Source organism: Heteronotia binoei, chromosome 1, assembly GCF_032191835.1.
Source record: "Heteronotia binoei isolate CCM8104 ecotype False Entrance Well chromosome 1, APGP_CSIRO_Hbin_v1, whole genome shotgun sequence".
NCBI classification, from domain to species: domain Eukaryota; kingdom Metazoa; phylum Chordata; class Lepidosauria; order Squamata; family Gekkonidae; genus Heteronotia; species Heteronotia binoei.
The window spans coordinates 110,750,177-110,768,725 of record NC_083223.1 but is presented as its reverse complement, the minus strand read 5'-3'; the positions used below and the strand labels follow the sequence as shown (position 1 = coordinate 110,768,725).

The window sequence follows — 18,549 nt, the reverse complement described above, 5'->3', positions numbered from 1 at the left end:
CTATGCTAACTTCATCTGCTGGAGCTAGCAGTACAGATTAATCTTTTGGATTATTTCCCTCAAATTGTAGTGGAAGTGAAATCCTTAGTTTCTAGAAATTTCCATCCATGTTGGCTTTTGTTACATTTATAGTATTTTCAATACACACGGAAAGTATCAATTAAGGAACTGTTTACTTGTAGTGACATTTTTATCAACATGAATGGGGAGGAAACATGCCATTTTGTTGCACATGAGAGAATTTTTATATAAAAGACCAATTTGTATGAGTCTTATGATTTTAGCATGACTACTTCTGAAAAATACCTGTTTGCCATGAGTTGGATCCAAAAGTGCTTTTCTTCCATCATAAAACTTATAATAGAAGAATGGCAGTACTATTAACAAAGGAGGATTATTGCCAATTCATACTGCCACTGGAGCCCCCTCACCCATTTGTTAGGATACTTGACCCCCCCAAAAAAATTGGGAGGGAGGTTTAGTGGACTACAGTGGAAAGAAGGAGATGGTGAGCTTCTTCCCAGTTGCAATACTTTAACTCCAACCCCATCTATTTTTAGAAAGATGTAAGGATATTTTATAAACTAACTTAGAGGTGCATTATGTTTAACTACCTCTGAAAGGTTGGATTCAGATAGCCAATTTGAGCTGACATAGGCACTTCCCCAGGTGGTTTAAAAAGTCAAGGTCAGACAGGCACAGTTGCTGCCCACTGCACTCTCACGCTTACCCTGTCCTCTGACATTTCTGAGAGGGATGTAATAGGTACCAGTTGGGAAGTGGTAGTGAAGTATTCTGCCGCTCTCTTCCTGCATTTCCTGACGTCTTACTGTGGGAGTGCGCAAGCAAGGTGGATTGGCGGTGTGAATCCATCAATCCACTCTAGGCACTCACTGGTATTCCTTTTTAAAAAAATCACTGTCACAGAGCACATGAGCACATAAGTGCATGAGCACACAGCCTTTTAAAATGTAAGGAAAAAAAGAAACCCAAACTGTGCTAAGAGGATGTGAACACACCAAAGAGCCCCCGTACAATATATGGGCACTCATGCAGAAGTGTGTGATCAGGATTTGTCCACTCCATTTGGGGGTGGTGCAATTTGAGATACCTCCTGAGCGTACCCAGCCAAAATGTGTGATAAATGCAATGTTGTCCTGACCTGGTGAGCCCATGCAAGCCCAATCTTGGAAGCTAAGCAGGGCCAAACCTGGCAAGTATTTGGATGGGAGACCAGGGTTGGGAGGCAAGATATGAAGTCACTTCTCTGAACATCCTCCATGCTCCAGTAGGAGCTGCCAGAGATTACCATGATTTCCAGGCATGGGCACATGAACATGCAAATGCAACCCCCCCCCAAAAAAAAAAACAACAACAACAACAGTAAAAATAAAAAATGTGATGCTGCAAGGGCACCTCCATGCTTGAAAGAAGATGAATGGAGCATAATAGCAGAGTCTCAGATAATTACTCTCAGCATTCAACAATTAAGGATACATCTGCCCATCAATCTCCAATTTTGATATATTTATTTCCTTCACTACATTTCTCCCCAGAATTAAACCCAAACCAATAGTAACCATATAAACTAAACTTGTTATTCCTGTTCAGTCCTTGAATCTGTTAAACATCTTAATTATGTTGCATGCTAATCTACTGCTCACCCTCTACGTATATGTAGGGACTGCTAAATTCCATTTAATTGTATCTGAAGACATGTGCATGCACATGAAAATTTATACCTTGAATAAAACTCTGTTGGTCTCAAAGGTGCCACTGGACTTAAACTTGGTTCTGCTTCTTCAGAGTAACATGGCTACCCACCTGGATAAATGTAATGGTTAGCCTTAAAATATACATTTACTCATAATCTCAGAGCAGCATAGTTAACTTGTTACATTGGCCTAATGGGACTTAAGCTGTGTCTACTTTATCTGGACTAGGTACAATCATGGCTTTTTTTGTAGCAGGAACTCCTTTGCATATTAGACCACACACCCCTGATGTAGCCAATCCTTCAAGAGCTTACAGCAGGCCCTGTAATAAGAGCCTGTAAGCTCTTGAAGGATTGGCTACATAAAAGGGGTGTGACTTAAAATGCAAAGGAGTTCCTGCTACAAAAAAAGCCCTTCAACTTCAGATGTCTGGTGGGTCTATAACCACTGTTTCTTCCAATTTGCTAACTTTTTCTTTCTAAGCACGTATTAATAAATGTGTTCTGAATTCTGCAACTTTAACTGACCAAAAGAACAAATATATTGCTTTTGTGTAATCACCTGCAATGGGTATTTCATATAAGCCAGCCCTCATGTGATACAAACTGAAACAGATGCAATGCCTTCTATGTTTATTGATTAATTAATTTCTATGATGTTTCCTTTAAAGCTGTATGAAAGTACAATTCAGTTATCTAACAAAACATACTAATATATTAACAGAATGTGTCAAATATATATGGGATATATTGGGGTGGGATGGGTAAACCAAATCCAGAAAAGCTATTGTAAACTAATCCTAAATGGTGCATGTGGGGGGGGGGGGGGATGAAATTACAAGATCAGGCTCCAATGGGTGGCATTGTGACTGTTCATATATTTTGGGGGAAATTATAAGCATACAAAGTACTTTCAAAGGAAAAATGTGTTTTAATAATTTCTTTGAATATAGCAAAAAGTTATTTTATTATCTCAGTGCAATCTCACACAGACTGCTTGTGTATTCACACATACACATTTAGAGGATGCCCAGAATGTTCTAGATTCTACAAAGAAGATAAGTGTTCCTACTCTAGTCCCAGCAAATATAGGTTAAGCTGGATCCAAGTGGGCAGCCATGTTGGTCTGAAGCAATAGAACAAAGCAGTAGACAAGTTGTACCTTTAAGACCAACTAAGTTTTATTCAGAATGTAAGCTTTCGTTTGCTTTAAGCAGACTTCATCAGACAAAACTGGAATGGCAACTCATCTTTAAATACAGAGAAAGTGGGCAGTGAGTTGTAGAGTCATGGGAATGTTTGAGTCATGGGAATGTTTTTAGAGTCAGTATGTAGAGTCATGGGAATGTTTTTAGCAGATTAAAAGAATCGCAAATTGGGGTCTGTGTTTGTTTGTTAACTGGGCCGTAACAACAGTGGATGGTGATGAAAAGCAGACATGTCATAGGTGTGAAGTGCCATAAATCTGGGTATCATTCTGGCTTCGTTAATTGTGGGTTTAAATGGAGGGTATTAGTATCTCAAGAAGTTATAACATCATTATAGTTTGCTGTTAGAAAAAAAATACATTAAAATATAGTGGAAGACGGGTTAGTATATGTAATAAGATAAACAGCCAATATCCCTATCTGAAATGTCAGTACAAAACCCCAAAATATTCTGATACACTGTTCTAAAAGAGAAATACATTCTAGTTTGCCATTAGAAAAAAAAAAAACAGGTACATTAAAATATAGTGGGAGATGGGTTAGTATATGTTCGTATAGGTTAAGCTAATAAGTGACAATGGAAGTTGTGTCTGGAACTATTGACCTGTTTTTTCTAGGAAGAGAAGGGGATTTAAAAAGCAGTTTCATGACATGTATCAAGGCCATTGCATTGAGTGAAGAGGGTTAAATTCTCTTCTCCATGTGTTCTTTGACTGAAATGGTTTGCAGACTGATTTTAGCCTAGGTAGGGAAAAAGTGCCCAGGCTAGCTGATCTCATCAGATCTTGGAAGCTAAGCAGGGTCGGCCTTGGCTAGGATTTGGGTGGGAGACATCCAAGGAATACCCAGGGTCCTGGTGTGGAGGCAGTAGGCTTCCCAATCCCCAGATCCTGGCGGAGGATCTCCTGGTTTGGCAGGCTTTTTCCTGCCCCCTGTCAGCTGGTGGATGGGGGAAAGCCCCACCCCAACAGCCTCCATGTGCCTTCAAATCTCTGAAGGCTTAAGACGATGCTGGGAATAGCTTGCTTCTAGAAATATGTGTGTGCCTTTAAATCTTCAAGGCAGGCTGAATGGGGGGTGGGCAAGCCTGCAGAACAATGTGCCTGTTGAAAGGGAAGGGAAGGAGCCCAGAACCTCCATTTGTTTTACAGTCCCTTAAGAAGCTACTTTCACATTAAAATAGTAACCTATGGTTTCCCTGTGTTAGTCTGATGAACTGGGTTGAGTATAGAGCAATTAACAACTCCCATGGTGAGTAAATTGCTCCAGTGAGTCCACAAAGTATGTGCTTCCAAACTGTGTTTATTTTGGCTACTGTGTGTGTCTTTGTGTGTGAAAGAGACACACAGAGAGAGTGGAAGTGCAGCCAGCTGCTAGGAGATGATGAAATGAAGACTGTTTTCAGGGGAATTGCACTGCTGTATTTTTATTTATTTATTTTAGAGAATGGGAAAGTCTCCTGGCTCTACCCTCAAAGGCTCCCACCCCCAAAGTCCCCAGGTATTTTCTGCATTAGGCTTGGCAACCCTAGGAGGTGGGCAATGGCAAACTGCATCTGAATATCTCTTGCCTTGAAAATGTATTTATTTATTGGATTTGTTTCCTGCCCTTCCCACAAGCAGGCTCAGGGAGGGTCCCATCACAGGCTACGACAATAAAATCACATTTACAGTTTAAAATACATCTAAAATGTATTCCAAACAGCTAATCAGTGCCTCAACAGATACAACTAGTAAGGTCCCAAATGGTCTGTGGTCATTGGAGAGGAGGCCTGAAACAAAGACACCTTCTGCCTCAACTAAAGGTCTGACAGAAGAGCTCCATTTTACAGCCCCTGAGAAACTGTAATAGGTCCTGCAGGGCCCAGATCTCTAATAGGGAAGCTCATTCCACCAGGCAAGAGCCTATGAGGTTGCCATCAGTCAGCTGTGACTTGATAGCACTTTCTGCCATCACCAGTGAAAGAACCACACAGATCAAAAAAGAAATGTTGGGCATTTCATTTACAGAGGTTCAAGGATGGTGCTCTTTACTAATCTATGCCTGCATACTGTATCACTTCATATTTTAGGACTAAGTTTCAACTTCAAGCAATCTCAGCTTGACTCAGTACTGTACAGCAGGACAGGGAAGTGTTTATTTTGTTAGAGATGACAATTCACTTTTAAACCATTGTTGATATTCTGAGACAACCAGTAAGAATTGTCTCCACTAACATCAATTAGACACGATATGTGATAGAAGTATAATATCTTCAAAGTGGGAACAAACAATTCAATTTTATCATCATGAGATGCAACAGCGAATACCAGAAGTTGGGCAACAGAGATGCCCAAGATACTCTAAATTCATAGGCAATGTATTTATGCTTTCATGAATTCCTGTTCTGCGTCCTCTCTTGTTATATACTTTCCTCCTTTTCTCATGCTCACCATGACACTGCAGAAAACTGATTATCTAGAGCACTGTTTGCATCTTGCCTCTCTCAACTTTACCTTGATTGTTCTGGTTCATTAATTTGTTCTGACTGTCCAATAAGAGCTGTGAACTATCAGTAACACTAGACTTACTTTGACAAACAAGGATCACATTTCCCATCATAAACATAATTCATTCATGTGTGATATGCAGAAGCACAAGATCTGTGCCAGATGAAAGACGTCATTTTGAGTACAAGATAATTTTCCACATGAAGACTGTATCAGTACAAGTGAAGAAGATTTCATATTTCCAGGGTGAAACCATCTTGAGAAATTGTTTTATAATTCTAGTTATCTGCAAAATTCTAGTCTTGCAACTAGTATAATATCTTTCCTCAGCCAGATGGAAATGTGGAATAACTTTTCACATCCAGGAACTATTTCTTTGTCACTGACAAAAATATTTTCTCTTGCCATTAAAGCATTTATCTTTCTTGTGTGTCAGGTCTGTGAGAGGGCTGCTACTGAAAGTAGTTTTCATAGTGAGAGAGGTTTCAAAGATAGCAGCAAATTTCCTTTCATTGTACAGAGTTAGGGTAGTCCTGGGACCCAGCCCAGCCTTTTATCTAAAGACCTTGGCATCCCATGTCACCTCATAGCAGGATGCCTGCCAGACTGCCATCACCCAAGGCTACTTCTTGTGTCCCTTTTGTTATCCTTTCTCCAGAAGGATGTTACTCCTTGCTGTTTGTTATAGTTCTGGGTGGGGAGGCTCATCTGTAGGAGTGGTGGCAGAGTTTGCATACTAAAGCTCTGGAGCTCCTCTTGACTCAGCTGTCATAATTGTCAAAACCAGCAGACCCTATCAAGCAAAGGAAAAGGCCTTTTATAGTCTCTTTGATTTGATGATGCATCATCATCATGTTTTCCCCATGTTTACCTCTGAATTTTGACAGTACACTTCTGGTACTGTCAAACATTGGAACACCACTTCAGGGTGTTCATAGGGAGAAGTATATTCTTTTGTTTGTCCTGAATCTATATGCCCGTCCAATTCATTAGGTGTCCACAAATTCCAGTATATTGAGGAAAAATCTCTCTGTATCCACTTTCCTCACACCATGCATAATTTTATAAATAAGGGGCTCCAGTTCTTCAATCATTTTGATTCTGCAGTTTCCCGTTAGTTCTATTCTATTTGCAATCAGGAAATCAGTATTCAGCATGTAGTTATAACATCAAAAAATGCAAGGACATTACAATGCAACCAATACTTTCAGTCAGACTCTAGTCAGACACTGCCAGTGACTGTTTTGATTTTTTGCTACAATTTGTGTCACTTTTATACTTACTTACTTTGACCCTCATTTGTCACATTGTTACCCACTGTTTAGAAGAATCTTCATGGGGCTCTTCACAATCTGCTTTAATTTCCACCATCTAGAATACTTTGATATCATCAGCAATTGGCTACATTATTTCTCATCCTTTCTTATGGATAATTTATGAACAAATTAAATAACTCTGGACTTGTAACAGATATCTGGGGAACTCCACTGTTTACTTCTCCCAGTTTTGACAGCTGGCCATTAACTCCTACTCTCTGTTGCCTGTGAATTTTATTTAAAACATTTTCAAGCTATCTTTCCACCCAGCACATGGTCCCCAAAGAAGGGAGAAATAAAAAAATATTAAACACATGGACACACGAACATGGAAAACAATGAAAAACAATTAAAACAAAACAAAGTAGATACAAAAATAAGAAGTATGGTTAGTGAATGGATTTTTCCATGGTAATAGCAGCTGTGCAGAGCCCCAATCTGAACTGGTACCACAGTGCATGACATGAAGAGGATCCTGGAAATAGAAAGGACAGATGCTCCACAGGGCATGTTGTTAATTTATTTTGGATAAATTTTGGATTTATTTTGGATGTCCTTTTTCACTTACAAGGCTAATAGCCTACTTACATGCATATACTTCAGCTTGTCAAAAATACATTAGGAAGGGGTTGAACTCTTCCTCTGCCCTGTTCCTGTGTCCCTGTTCCTAATCAGGACTCTACATATCTCCATTTAGTTGTGCAATGCAAGCTGAAGTTTTTCTTGTGCAATTTATGACTTAGGAAGAATTGTAGCTATTTTATTTCCAAAACAAAGCAATATATTTTTCTTCTCCAAACAAGTTTCCTTATTCTTCACAAACTAGGGGTTCCTTATTAACCAGATCTGTATCCTATCCTCTCATCTAAAAACTCAAGGCGGTTCGCATGACATTGTAATGTTATGCTATGTTAAAGTAAGACCACATAATGGGCTTTAAGGTGAGCTAGGATTTATACCTTAGTCCAAAATCAAGAATCAATGTTGCTAAAGTTTTCATTTATGCATGTTTCCTGACAATTATTTGATGGCATGACATCTTGTCTTTTACTCCCTCAATATCCAACTGGGATCATTTCTCAGTGCAGTCTTAAAAGTGTATGAAAGGGAAGATGTAATACAGAGTAATTTCAAGTACCTCCTAGGAAGAGCACAGAAAATTAAGACTTAATAATTGAATCATTTAAAGCTAATCAGGTATTATCATTTAAAGCTAATCAGGTGAGTCATTCTTTTGGTAATTACAACTGCCACCTCTGGAGCTGTTTCTTTATATTGCTATTTTAAAGAAACGGTATAGTTTGATGTATGTCAACTCTTCTTTTGGGGTCCAATCCACCAGGAAGCTCTCCTGTGCTTACATATTGAAATAAATGAGAACACACACCTGCCATTTATTTTAATGTAAAGTAGTACACACAAACATAAGGAAAGAAAACAAAACAGTGAAGACGGAGCTTGGCTAGATCATAGGGATGGAAGATTACAAATAGATTAACCATGCTGATCAGCAATGAGTCACTCTTACAGACCAGGCATATTATATTACAGGTTGTTTCAGCAGATGAATCATAGTCACATCATGGAAAATAAAAGCATATATAGTTCTATTTAAATCTCCAGCTTGCATTGCACAACTAAATGAACACACAATCCCAGCAGCTATTGCAAATCTTCACTCATTTCAATCAAATATTTATGCTTTCTAGAAACATAAGTATCTTTGGCTATGAGTATACTAATTTTCATACTTTTCTAATATGGAGAATACTCTTGGATCAGATTTCAACCAGCTAGCTAATATTGGAGAATGTTGACTATTTTGGAGTATGTCACATCACTGTTTCTAGAAATCCCCTTTCTTCTTTTTAAGTATTTGGTAGAAAAAAAATCTAGTAGTCAGCCTTCTTTTTACTGTAAAGGGATTTATATCTTTGCCATACATCCAAGGTACATAAGCCATTTTACTTTTCCCAACAATATCACTCCTTGTGATGACCTAATGAAATAGTAAGACATAAAAAGTCCTCTAAAGAATAATCACATGTAAACTGTACGATCCTCCTCCCTCTGCTTCCTAAATTGTGCTCCTGCCTCCCTTGCTTTCATAGCTTATTACTCATTCCTGAAAATGAATCCCATCGTTGTATTCTTTTTGTTTCTTTGGGTTCACTGTCCTTAATAAGCTTCTGTAAAAAGCAGATTGCACAATCAAGGGATATATTCTTTGAGTACTATGCACAGGCTCCTTCTGATTCTGGAAGAGCATCATGATGAAGTATACTACTTCTTAAGGCTCTGTTGCCAGCAAAGAACACTCAAGTACACTGGAGACAAAGAGAAAGGAGTCCTGAAGAAAGAGTGGGTGCACATGAAAGCTCATATTTGAATAAAATTATGGTGGTCTTAAAGGTGCCGCTGAACTCAAACATTGTTCTACTATTTCAGACCAACATGACTGCCCACCTGGATCTATCCTGAAGAACATGTATGGCATCCTTTTGTCATATTAAATTTCTCTTGTTATGAGTCCTGAAATATTTCCCGTCTACTCTACAATTCTCTTTACTTTGTCATCTATTCCTGTCTCCAGTCCTTCTAGAAAACATGCCATGAAAAATTACCCCCAGTATCATTTTGCTCCCAAAAAACCTGGCCTTTAAAAATGTTCATTTTCACTGTATATGTCATATTTATTTATTTTCTTCAATTTATATCCCACCCGCCCCACAAACAGGCTCATAATAGAGAACCAATATGAGACATTGCCGTTGTGGCAATGCTCTGATGGAACCCCTCGAAGTGGTGCTGATAGGCATTGGCCACTGCCCACAAGACCAGGGTTACCGGTAGGGGAGGCAAAGAATGGAAAAATTTGGATGCCCGCTGCTTCAGCTAAAGCCTGGCAGAACAGCTCCTTCTTGCAGGCCCTGCGGAATTGTAGCAAATCCTGCAAGGCCCTGATCTCAACTGGGAGCTTGTTCCACCAAAAGTCCTGGCCCTAATTGAGGCTAGCCAGATATCCTTTGGGCTAGGGACAAGCAGAAGATGTCAGTTAATTGAGCACAAAGCTCTTCGGGATACATATAGGAAATTGGCTGCGAGGCTTTTGCAAGTTTTTTCGCAGATAAGGTCTCATCACTCCATCACAACCTCCCTGCCACATTTGAAACAGTAAGTGAACTTGACACTCTGAGCACATCTTCAGGTCCATTTCTGGATCACATTGACCCACTCAGTCTGGAGGAAGTTGACAGGATTCTCATTTCTGTGCACCCTACAACTTGTGTTTTGGATCCATGCCCATCTTGGCTGATAAAAGCTTGCTGGATGTTATGTGATCCACTTCAATCTATTGTAACAGATCCCTCAAAGAGCCTCTTAAAGAGGCTGTGATCTGCCCTCTCTTGAAGAAACCATCTTTAGACCCAACCAATTTGGCCAGCTATCGGCTAGTGTCAAACCTGCCCTTTTTCGGTAAGATTATAGAGAGGGCGGTGGCAACACAGTTACAGGGTTTCCTGGAGGACACTTCCATACTGGACCCGTTCCAGTCCAGCTTCTGCCCAGGCCACAGGACAGAGACGGTGCTGGTTGCCCTCATGGATGACCTCATGAGACATCTGGATCAGGGCGACTTGGCAGTACTGCTCCTATTAGACCTGTCGGCTGCATTTGTTACAGTCGACCACCAGCTTCTGTCTAGTCGTCTTGCCGATGTGGGGATACAGGGGTCTGCCTTACAGTGGCTCTCCTCTTTCCTCCAAGGTCAGGGACAAAGGGTGGCGATTGGGGAAATGCTGTCCCAGAGACACCCACTTATTTGTGGGGTGCCCCAGGGGGCAGTTCTTTCTCCAATGTTGTTTAATATCTATATGTGCCCCCTTATCCAGATGGTCAGGAGGTATGGGCTGGGTTGTCATCAGTATGCATCAATGTCAGCTGTATCTATTGATGGGTGACCAGTCTGGCTGCACCCCGAAGAATTTGGACCTGGCGCTGCAAGCCGTGGTATCATGGCTCAGACTGAACCAGCTAAAACTGAATCCAACAAAGATGGAGGTTCTCTATCTAAGTCGCAGTGACCTGAGAAGAGTGATTCCTCTACCAGCTTTCAATGGGGCGCAATTGATGCCAGAATGAGGGTTAAGAGTTTGGGAGGGCATCTGGAGTCCTCCTTAACTATGGAGGCCCAAGTAGCAGCCACTGCCAGAGTTGCTTTTTTTCACCTTCGGCGAACATGGCAGTTGGTGTCCTACCTTGAGCGCAGTGACTTAGCAATGGTGATCCATGCCTCGGTCACCTCAAGAATCGATTACTGTAAAGCTTCTCTACATGGGGCTGCCCCTGACTCAGATTTGGAAGCTGCAGCTGGTGCAGAATGCTGCAGCCAGGCTACTAATGGGGCTTCCTTGTCAGAAGCACATTCAGCCTGTGCTGAGAGCACTGCACTGGCTGCCTGTCGCGTACCGAATCCATTTCAAGGTCCTGGTATTAACCTTCAAAGCCCTATATGGCCTAGGACCTACCTATCTGCAGGACCGCCTTGCCCCACATGTTCCCCAGAGAGCACTGCAATCAGGCTCTCAAAATCTTCTGGCTGTCCCTGGGCTAAAGGAGGCTAGGCTCAACTCCACCAGAGCAAGAGCCTTCTCGGTTGCGGCCCCAATACTTTGGAACACCCTTCCAGAAGCCATCAGGGCCCTGCAGGATTTATCGCAGTTCTGCAGGGCCTGCAAGAATGAACTGTTTCGGATGGCATATAACATCTAATGAGAGAGGGCTGCCACCACATCTGGATCCATAGCACTTTTATTACTAACTGCCTAGGATCTGTGCGCGTGAGAAAGAAAATATTACATGATCCGCCTGAAGTAGCACCATTGTCATTTATCTAATTGTTTTATTGTTTTAATATTGTTTTTGTTTAGTCTGTTTTATGCTGTTAGCTGCCTTGAGCCTGTACAGAATGGGCGGGATATAAATATAATGTAAATAAAAAAAATAAAATCAAAAGGGATTCCTGATTGGATCCAAAGGACCATCTGATGCCAGAGGGCAAAAATCTATAATAAGGATATAGACCAGGGGTGGCCAAACTAGCTTAATGTAAAAGCCACATAGAATAAACATCTAATGTTTGAGAGCTGCAAGACATGAACATCAGATGTTTGAGAGTGGCAAGGAAGGAAGGAAAGGAAGGAAGGCTAATAGATGGGGGAGGTGGAGGTGGAAAGAAAGCAACTTTAAATTCTCCAAGCTGCTGGCTGGCTTGGCAAAGTGATTTAAAAAGAGAAATGCCTTCTCCAAGTCAGCCAATGGGGCTGTGGGGGCTTTGAGAGCCACATAATATATGTGAAATAGCCGCATAAGGCTCTCAAGCCACATTTTGGCCACCCCTGGTATAGACCAAATGGAAGCTATGCTAACTTTATGCTTGTGCCATGCTTGAATATGTTATGCTACATCATGATGGACAGCAGTGTATAGAATGCTTTAAGCTACGGCTTGGACTCTTATTCTGCAAGAAAGTACTAAATATTTTAGATAGAAAGCTGACTTTTTAATTTCTTTATTGCTAAGCTATAGAGTCTGTACGGCATAGATATATCCTTTTAAAAACCCTTTTTATTATTTTTTTCTTTGTATGAAACTATGCAAAAACAATAGCACTTAAATCTAACATTGCATATATGCAAACAGTTTAATAAATCTTTATATATATTTTACAAGGGTCTGATTTATTTGTGTGCATTTTACCTTGAGGACTCAACAGGGCTGGGGTGGTGGTGACCCAGGGCGACCCAGGCTTGGGTCTCTGACAGTGTCTTATATCATTCACTTTGTAATATACTTTTAAACAGCACTTACATGTACTTCCAAATGTATTCATCTGGCTGACTGTTATCAAGACTCTAAATAGGCATGTTTGCCACACAGTTGCCTGTTACAAAGTATAATAAAGCACCACTCATGTCTGGTAACCATCAGAATGACTATAATCTTATCAACAGCAGGATTACTGAAACACATCGGCCTTTTCTTATTTGCAGTATGGTATTATTATTAAAAAAGCCATCTAGTGCATGGACAGTAATGATAAGAGCTCTGCTGACAGATCCTGTAGCCTACTTTTTGCTGCAGTTGCCAGATTATTTAAAACCAATGCTTTGAACCTGTGGGCAATTTACGTAAGGATATCCCCTTTAACATATTTAATCAAAAGGGAGGATGAAATATTAATTTGGCTGTGCTATTTTGTGCTACCTCATGAAAGCAAAGAGAATGATATTTAATAACATACAGAAAGATAAGATTTTAAAATCAGATTACCTGAGGGTAAAGTCAAGCTTTTTAGTCAAGTTTTTCACATTTTTCATTGTTTTTTTACATTCAGGCCATATGGCATCTGAAGGTGATGTATCATGGCCCCATGTGGCAGCCAGTTCCTAAGGAAATCTATAGGGCAATTTAATGATCAGCCATTTTATTTTAATAACTGGCATACTCAACATTCATTATCATCCTTCACAAAATGCAATTAGTTCTAATTGCATAATTTGTCACATTCTCCCAGATGGCAATGGACAAAGTAGTAATAGAACATTAAGAACATTTTTTGCTCAACATTTTTAACTGTAGCTCAAATCTTTATTTTTAATTAATAAAATGTAGAAAACAGACGTTCTCACTTGCCACCTCTAGTCTGTCTTGTACTTGGTTTGCATTTGCATGTAGTCTACTTAATGTCTCCTTGGTCCTCTTTTGATTGCCAAACACAAAGCAAACTAGAAGGTGAGCACATGATCAGCTTCCTTTCAGTTTACAGTATGTCAGGATCTGTCAGGTATTAAGAAATTTAGTTGTGTTTTATCTAGAGATGTGCAAAATTCCCTTGAGTTATTTTAAAATTAGCTCAGTAATTACGAATCTTCTTGGCAACTTTTTTGGGTGGAAATCTGTTTGTGAAGGTTATCTTCTGACTTCTAAGGCTGAAGCATGTGGATTGATGGTGTCATGTGCCTGAGCTTTATCATAATATTCAGATACTACAATGGGAAATTTAGCTGCCTTCTCCTTCTGAAACATCTGGGAACAACAGTATTAGAACTATGAATACAGGATATAAAAAATGAGCAGAGACAATACTCATTAAATAAAATTAGCTTTGTCAGATGGTCTGTTCACAGATTCTACGGCAATCAACTACAGTTTCACAGAGAGTGAGGACTTACCATTAAAATTTCTGCATGTGTTCTGAACCAAGTAATTATGAACTCTGGCAAGATGGCTAGTGATATCAGTAATGTAGAAAATTTTTCTTTGTAGGAAAAAAAAAGGTGGTGGAGCTCATCCAGAGATTGTTATTTAGCTGCACCTACTATTCAATGGACAAGGTGGGGAGGAGGAGGGGGAACCCTCAGAAAGGTTCAGGAGCTGTGCTCCTGTGAGCTCCTGCTGAATCCGAGGCCTGAATGAATGTATTACATATGCACACCATTGCTTTGAACTCCCCATTTGCTTTCCATAACCCTCTGGAAGTAAGTTCCACTAATGAAATTGTTGGGGGGATACAGAACAAATGTTCTTATTAACATGGGCTGTTCTCACCCTGACCTGGATGGCCCATGCTAATCTGATCTTGTCAGATCTTGAAAGCTAAGCAGGGTCTGCCCAGGTTGGTATTTCGATGGGAGGCCACTAAAGAACTCCAAGGTTGCAATGCAAAGGCAAGCAATGGCAAATCACCTCTGAATATTTCTTGCCTTCAAAATTCTATGGGATCACCTAAGCAACTTGATGACACTTTCTAGCACCACCAGTCCAGTTCTAATGTTTATGTGCATACATTATGTGCAAACAGAGGTCCTTTGCCTGAGTCACAGTGGTCCAGGCAGGGAAATCTCCTTACCAGCATTTGATGGTGCGCCACTGACAATGGCGCACAAGGTCAGAAGCTTGGGGGTGCTGCTGAAGCCAGCCTTGACAATGGAGGCCCAGATAGCAGCCACTGCTAAATCTACTTTTTTCCATCTTAGGCGGGCAAAGCAGTTGGTCCCCTTCCTTGAACATGGCGACCTAGCAACGGTGATCCATGCAATGGTGTCCTCAATGTTGGACTACTGTAATGCCCTCTACTTGGGGCTGCCCCTGTATCGAACCCAGAAACTACAGCTAGTGCAAAACGCAGCGACCAGGCTGCTATTGGGGCTTCCCAGGTGGGAGCGCATACAGCCGGGACTGCAGGAACTGCACTGGCTGCCAATAGTATACTGGATTCGCTATAAGGTGCTGGTTATTACTGTTAAAGCCCTGTATGGTCTAGGACCTGCCTACCTTAGGGAGCATCTCTCCCCACAGGTTCCCCAGAGGGTACTTAGATCTGGATCTCAAAATCTACTAGCAAGCCCTGGACTGAAGGAGGCCAAATTAAAGACCACTAGAGAGAGGGCCTTCTTGACTGCAACCAGCCACTGGTGGCATCAACTACCCGAGGAAGTGAGGGCCTTGCGGGACCTTGTCCAGTTCCACAAGGCCTGTAAGACTGCTCTCTTCCAGTTGGCTTTCAACTGACGCTGAGCCTGTATCGTAGGGAAATTGAAGAAATACTGTCGCCATTGAAATTGAAATTATATGACATCAAAGAGACTAGCACCAAATTATTTTGACTGTTTTAATTATTAAATGTATAATTTTATAATATGTATGGTTTTAATTGTTTGTCATGGTTTTATACTGTGAGCCGCCCTGAGCCTGCTTCGGCGGGGAGGGCAGGATATTAAATAAATAAATTAGGCAGGGTGACAAAATTTGATAATATTTGTGTTAACTTTTCAAGATCATCTTGTAGTGGGAGAAATCATAGACAGTTTCTTATAACTGTCTTCCACATCATTATTATATGTGAAAAGTTTCAGAAATTACCCTTTCTAGATTCCTCTTATAAATATAGTGAATATGTTAATATAACTTGTTAAGTATGTATAATATGTATAATATAACTTTCCCACCAGCTTTATTTATTATTACACTTGCTTCTTACTAAAGTGGAATAACTATAGAATAGTATTAGCTTTGTATAGGTCTCATGTTTCTAGTTTATGCAAAGACATACTTGAATTTTCATGGTTTTATTTTGACTATGTAGAGTGAGGCCTTTGGATTAATTGATGTGTTCAGAATTCAGAATTGTTTGCAGTGTGATAACTCTATTGAACAGTAAGATATCAGAATAAAATTCAGTATGTATACTCAGGACATAATTCCAGTTCAAATATAAGCTCCCCTGCACACCTATTTTCTAAAGGGGGGGGGAGGACAAAAAACTATGTTGTAATTAAATATATGTCTTGAAGTTTATATCAGAACAAAATTTTAATTAGGCGCTAGGCTGGAAGGAAGATGCAGGTTTAAACCTCCACTCAGTGACAAAGCTCATTGTATTACCTGTGGGCCAGTCACCTTCTCTCAGCCTAACCTACTGGCAGAGTTTTTGTAATGAAAAAATGAAGGAGAGAACAATATAAACTTCCTGAGCTCCTTGAAGGAACAACAGAATATAAACAAATATATTTGGAATACATATTCAGGATACTTACAAATTTCTGTTTCTTTTCCCTGTGGGCCAAAAGAGCTTCTGAATAATCAAAATAGCATGGGAAACAGCCAAACCCCACTTTCCTGGCACTGTTCCCTCACCAACTTTGTTCCTCCTTCACCAGTTGTTGTGATTGCCAACTCCAGATCAGAAAACTTCTGCAGATTTAGAGATAGAACCTGGGGAGAACCTCAATGGGGTATAGTGCCATAGACTCCACCCACTAAAGCATCCATTTCCTCCAGGGAACATATCTGTGTAGACTGGAGATCTGTCTTAATTACAGGAGACCTCCAGGTCCCATGATCTCAGGGATAAAGTGTCATGAGCCCTGACGAGGAGGAGCTGGAAGGGTTAACAGACCTGGAAGAGCTGCCAGCCAGTTCCTCAGCTGAACAAACAGCAGCTGGCCCATCAATCACTCTTCAGGCACCAGTGTCAGCTGTTGACGATCAAGTTGTCCTCCTCCCATCTCAAGAGTTTGAAGCACGCTCCGGAAAGAACTTTCAGAGCGAAGACATGAGGCATGCCGATGCTTCAGATCTCTCAGCCCTGAGTTCTAGCAGAGTCACTGCCACCCAGGAAGCAGGCTGATTGAGACTCTCATATAGCTCCCACCCAGGACCTGGTAACCTTGTGGAAGCAACAAGTCTATTCTCTGGCTTGCATCCGCACGCCTTCCTGATCCTGACCTGCTTGATTTCCTTGGCACCCTGACTTTTTGACTTTTGGACATTGACTTCCGATTCCTCTTTGTGATTCTGCATTGGTGACTTGGCCCCTGCTTGACTTCCTGGACTTTGACCTTGGACTGGCTTTGGACTCCTGCCTGCCTGCACCCTGAAAATGTGACATAAACATTTAAAAACCAGTGGGTGGCAGGGATTCTGATTGTAAACTTATTGTATCATATTTACTCTTGCACTGACTGAGTTGTATTTCCTCTGCTTTCACTTCTCTGGTGGAACATATGATGGGAGAAATCTGTGATATAAGGGCATGTATGGGAATGCATACAGTTCCTCATTACACATTATAGCAGAAGTGTGCAAAAAGCAAGCACAATTTATTGTTATTTCATCTTTCTGAGTAACATAACAAGCTGTTCTTAGGAGAACACATCTTTTAAGGCATCTTTTAAGAGTGGAATTTGGAGATTTTATCTTTGATTTTAGCAGGGGATATTTTTGTAAACTGCTTTGTAAAATTTTAAGTATTTTTGTAAACTGCTTTGAACCAAAAGGAAAGGCAGGATATAAAGGTTTCAATAAATAAGCAAAAAAAATTGTATATGACATAGCAGCTCATTAAACCACCATAGCTTCCAAATCTACTTTTCTAGATAGAAATAGAATTATAGCTCACAGCAAGGTATTAGTCAGCTTTTTTTCTTCATTGCCAAGTGGACATTGGCTAACTAGACTAGTCCTTTATATTAAAACGATAAAAAATACATGTGCATTCTTTCAAATCATCAGGATCATGAGTGTGTAAGTTTTTCATTATACTGATCCTTTGAGATTTTAAATTATGAAGAAAAACAAACAGAATGGCAAATAATCTATCAATTCCTTTGTGTTCTTTTTTTTAAAAAAAACCTTTTTTATGTACAGTAATTGCATAGCTCCCTTTTAAATATCACCATTTTCGCTTGTGCCAGCTTCTTCTTCAATGATGTCTGCTTGGTACACTACTTACTAATATCCCTTAACAATTCAGAAGCAAGCTCAGTCTCCCCAAGGGACTGTTAAAAATAAAAGTTTATGCTAAGATGCCATTGCAGTTTAGAAAAGAACTGTTCAATTAATTATGAATGCCCTTTTATTTCCGTCTTCTCTGCAGGACCAGCTCCTCACCTCTTCTTACCACAGGCTCCAGGAATGACACCTGCCATGCCAGCTGCTGAAGGCAAGTTCAATTTTCCTTCTTCAAAGATTCACTGATAGATTCCTATGGGGATACTTCTAAGCCCTGCCTGTACAGAAGTCAACGTTATAACTTTCTGTTTACTGTATCAAACAAGATTAAAGTCATATCATAGGAAGTTGTCTATCTTGGCTCTTGGAGTCCAGGTCCATTTTGTGGATTGGATGGTGCATATTAGGAGTCTGGAGCGTGTTGTGTTGCATTTGCATGAGTAGGCATCATTAGCTGCTTCATATGTATCTATAGATGTGAACGGTATCTGTGAACTGATGTTCTGTTAAACACATGGGTTCTGGAA

The 18,549-nt window shown here is 40.4% G+C and overlaps 1 protein-coding gene across 1 annotated transcript in view; it reads left to right on the top strand.

Moving 5' to 3' along the window:
* The window catches only part of TRDN (triadin), a 143,295-nt gene extending 124,945 nt beyond the window's left edge, over window positions 1-18,350 (top strand). The window contains exon 15 of the mRNA XM_060237137.1: window positions 18,168-18,350. Within this exon, the coding sequence (XP_060093120.1) occupies window positions 18,168-18,268 (101 nt within the window). The 3' untranslated portion in view covers window positions 18,269-18,350. The remainder of the gene's footprint in view (window positions 1-18,167) is intronic.
* The last annotated feature ends 199 nt before the right edge of the window (window positions 18,351-18,549 follow it).